Genomic DNA, 1,742 nt, shown 5'->3' with positions numbered 1-1,742 from the left:
TTTGTATCTCTCAATACTGTCAGTATTATACACTATGTGTACTGCCTCAGTCAACCGGTATTATTGTGTAGCGGTTAGGCAGAAAATACCCGTTCAATTGCCGAGAGGGGAGTTTTATCGAGTATCTCGGGCTTTCTGCTGGGATATTGTATCTGTTCAGGTTAGCCCTGACTGGAAGGGTCGGACGCCTGTCTCTTTAATTATCGAAATTTTGTCGACGTGGGCTTAAAATCACTTACGTTTTTTGTTCATATCCTCAGAAAGCTGCCCCTCCCCTCACTACCATCACTCTCAGCTGATCCAAAATGTCCCATCCAACCATGACCCGGAAAGACAACCTAATGGTTTGGGGCGGTATCTACATGCCTCGCGTCCTTGGTAACATGGCCGTCATCGCCGTCAGCAGCCTCCCACCACGTGACAGGAACTCGTTCAACCCCAATCTCATGTACCTCGCCATCCTAGCAGTGGTCCTAAACATTCTCTCTATCGCAGCCTGGGTGAACCCTCGAAGCATCTCATCCCTATTTGGCGCCAAATCTGGAGGTATAGTAAACAGCACCTTTCTTTTCCTGGCTTCTCTCGCTGTGCTGCTGGCGCAAACAGGCTTGGTGTGGACATCATCAAACCTGTATTCTGAACTGACCCTGTTCGTGTTGCTTAGCACATTCTTCATGGAAGTGCTTCACGTTTATGTCGTCCCAAGCGACTGGAAGTTTGAGCCGTATCTCCAGGATATCGTCTGGCAGAATTTTTACATTCTCTTCGTTTTCCTCATGGACTGTTTCTACATGTGCTTCATCTCTCATCTATTCACTCAGGGATATGTGGTTCACGTATGGCACCGAAAGTGATGTCACAGTGTCTTCTGCTAGGTAGCCTATCTCGTATTATTCATTTCATTGGCTCTTACTTAAAACAACTCATATTATATTATTATGTATTTAGATATGTTTGAAATTGAATCATTATTAGATATAACAGAGGAGAAAAGATTCATTTACAGTATTAAGAAGTCTATTACTTTTGTAATAAATGAATTGGGTTTATGGTTACCAAAAGGAATCTAGGATTATTTTCTACTGACATTAATAGTACTTTTCAATATACTAGCCTACCGTTGTGGGGGAAAATTGGAAGGAAAATAAGAAGATACGGAAACAGCTTTAAAAAAATTAATTACTTTGTAAAGTAGGCTAAAACATTACTTAACCGTTATGGTGATGAACATAGACTTTCTTCTCTTTTCTGTGCGTGTTTAGGCTCTGCCTGAATATTGGTATCTTAAATTAAGGTTAGTAGCTATTTTGAAAGAGAAAAAACAAAACACAAAAAACCCACATCTTATACCGGACTCAGTACTTACATGATTATGGGCCCAGAACAAAACATCTAAAACATTGCCAAAGAATTGGATAGAACTGGGTGCATTTAAAAAATGGTAAAAAAAGCAGGAAAGTGCGAAAACAATCTTTTCTTGATTCAAAGGAAAGTACTGAAGGTGCAAGCAATGTGTACAATTCAAGGGTACGGTACTGAAATATCCGCACAATCTGGTTACATCCATCAAACCTGTACATTCCTGGAATTCCTGAAATCGTCTTGTCAGAACATATTATTATATTATGCCGTACATAATGAGAATAGGCGCCGTTATTGTTAGAGATTGGAAAATTTTGAGCGAGTCCAGGGGCATACCTGATCAAATACTTTAAATGCTTTTGTGTGTGTGTGTGTGTGTG

At 40.4% G+C, this 1,742-nt stretch overlaps 1 protein-coding gene across 3 annotated transcripts in view; it reads left to right on the top strand.

Annotated features, from left to right (window-relative positions):
• Positions 1 to 1,450, top strand: part of LOC101849119 — a 5,982-nt gene extending 4,532 nt beyond the window's left edge. For all 3 annotated transcript variants that reach the window (XM_035968848.1, XM_005094899.2, XM_005094898.3), the window contains one exon: positions 261 to 1,450. In XM_035968848.1, the coding sequence (XP_035824741.1) occupies positions 306 to 854 (549 nt within the window). In that variant the 5' untranslated portion in view covers positions 261 to 305 and the 3' untranslated portion in view covers positions 855 to 1,450. The remainder of the gene's footprint in view (positions 1 to 260) is intronic.
• The last annotated feature ends 292 nt before the right edge of the window (positions 1,451 to 1,742 follow it).

Source organism: Aplysia californica, unplaced genomic scaffold, assembly GCF_000002075.1.
Source record: "Aplysia californica isolate F4 #8 unplaced genomic scaffold, AplCal3.0 scaffold00091, whole genome shotgun sequence".
Classification (NCBI taxonomy): Eukaryota; Metazoa; Mollusca; class Gastropoda; order Aplysiida; family Aplysiidae; genus Aplysia; species Aplysia californica.
The sequence above is the reverse complement of the archived record's forward strand: the minus strand, read 5'-3'. Positions and strand labels throughout refer to the sequence as shown.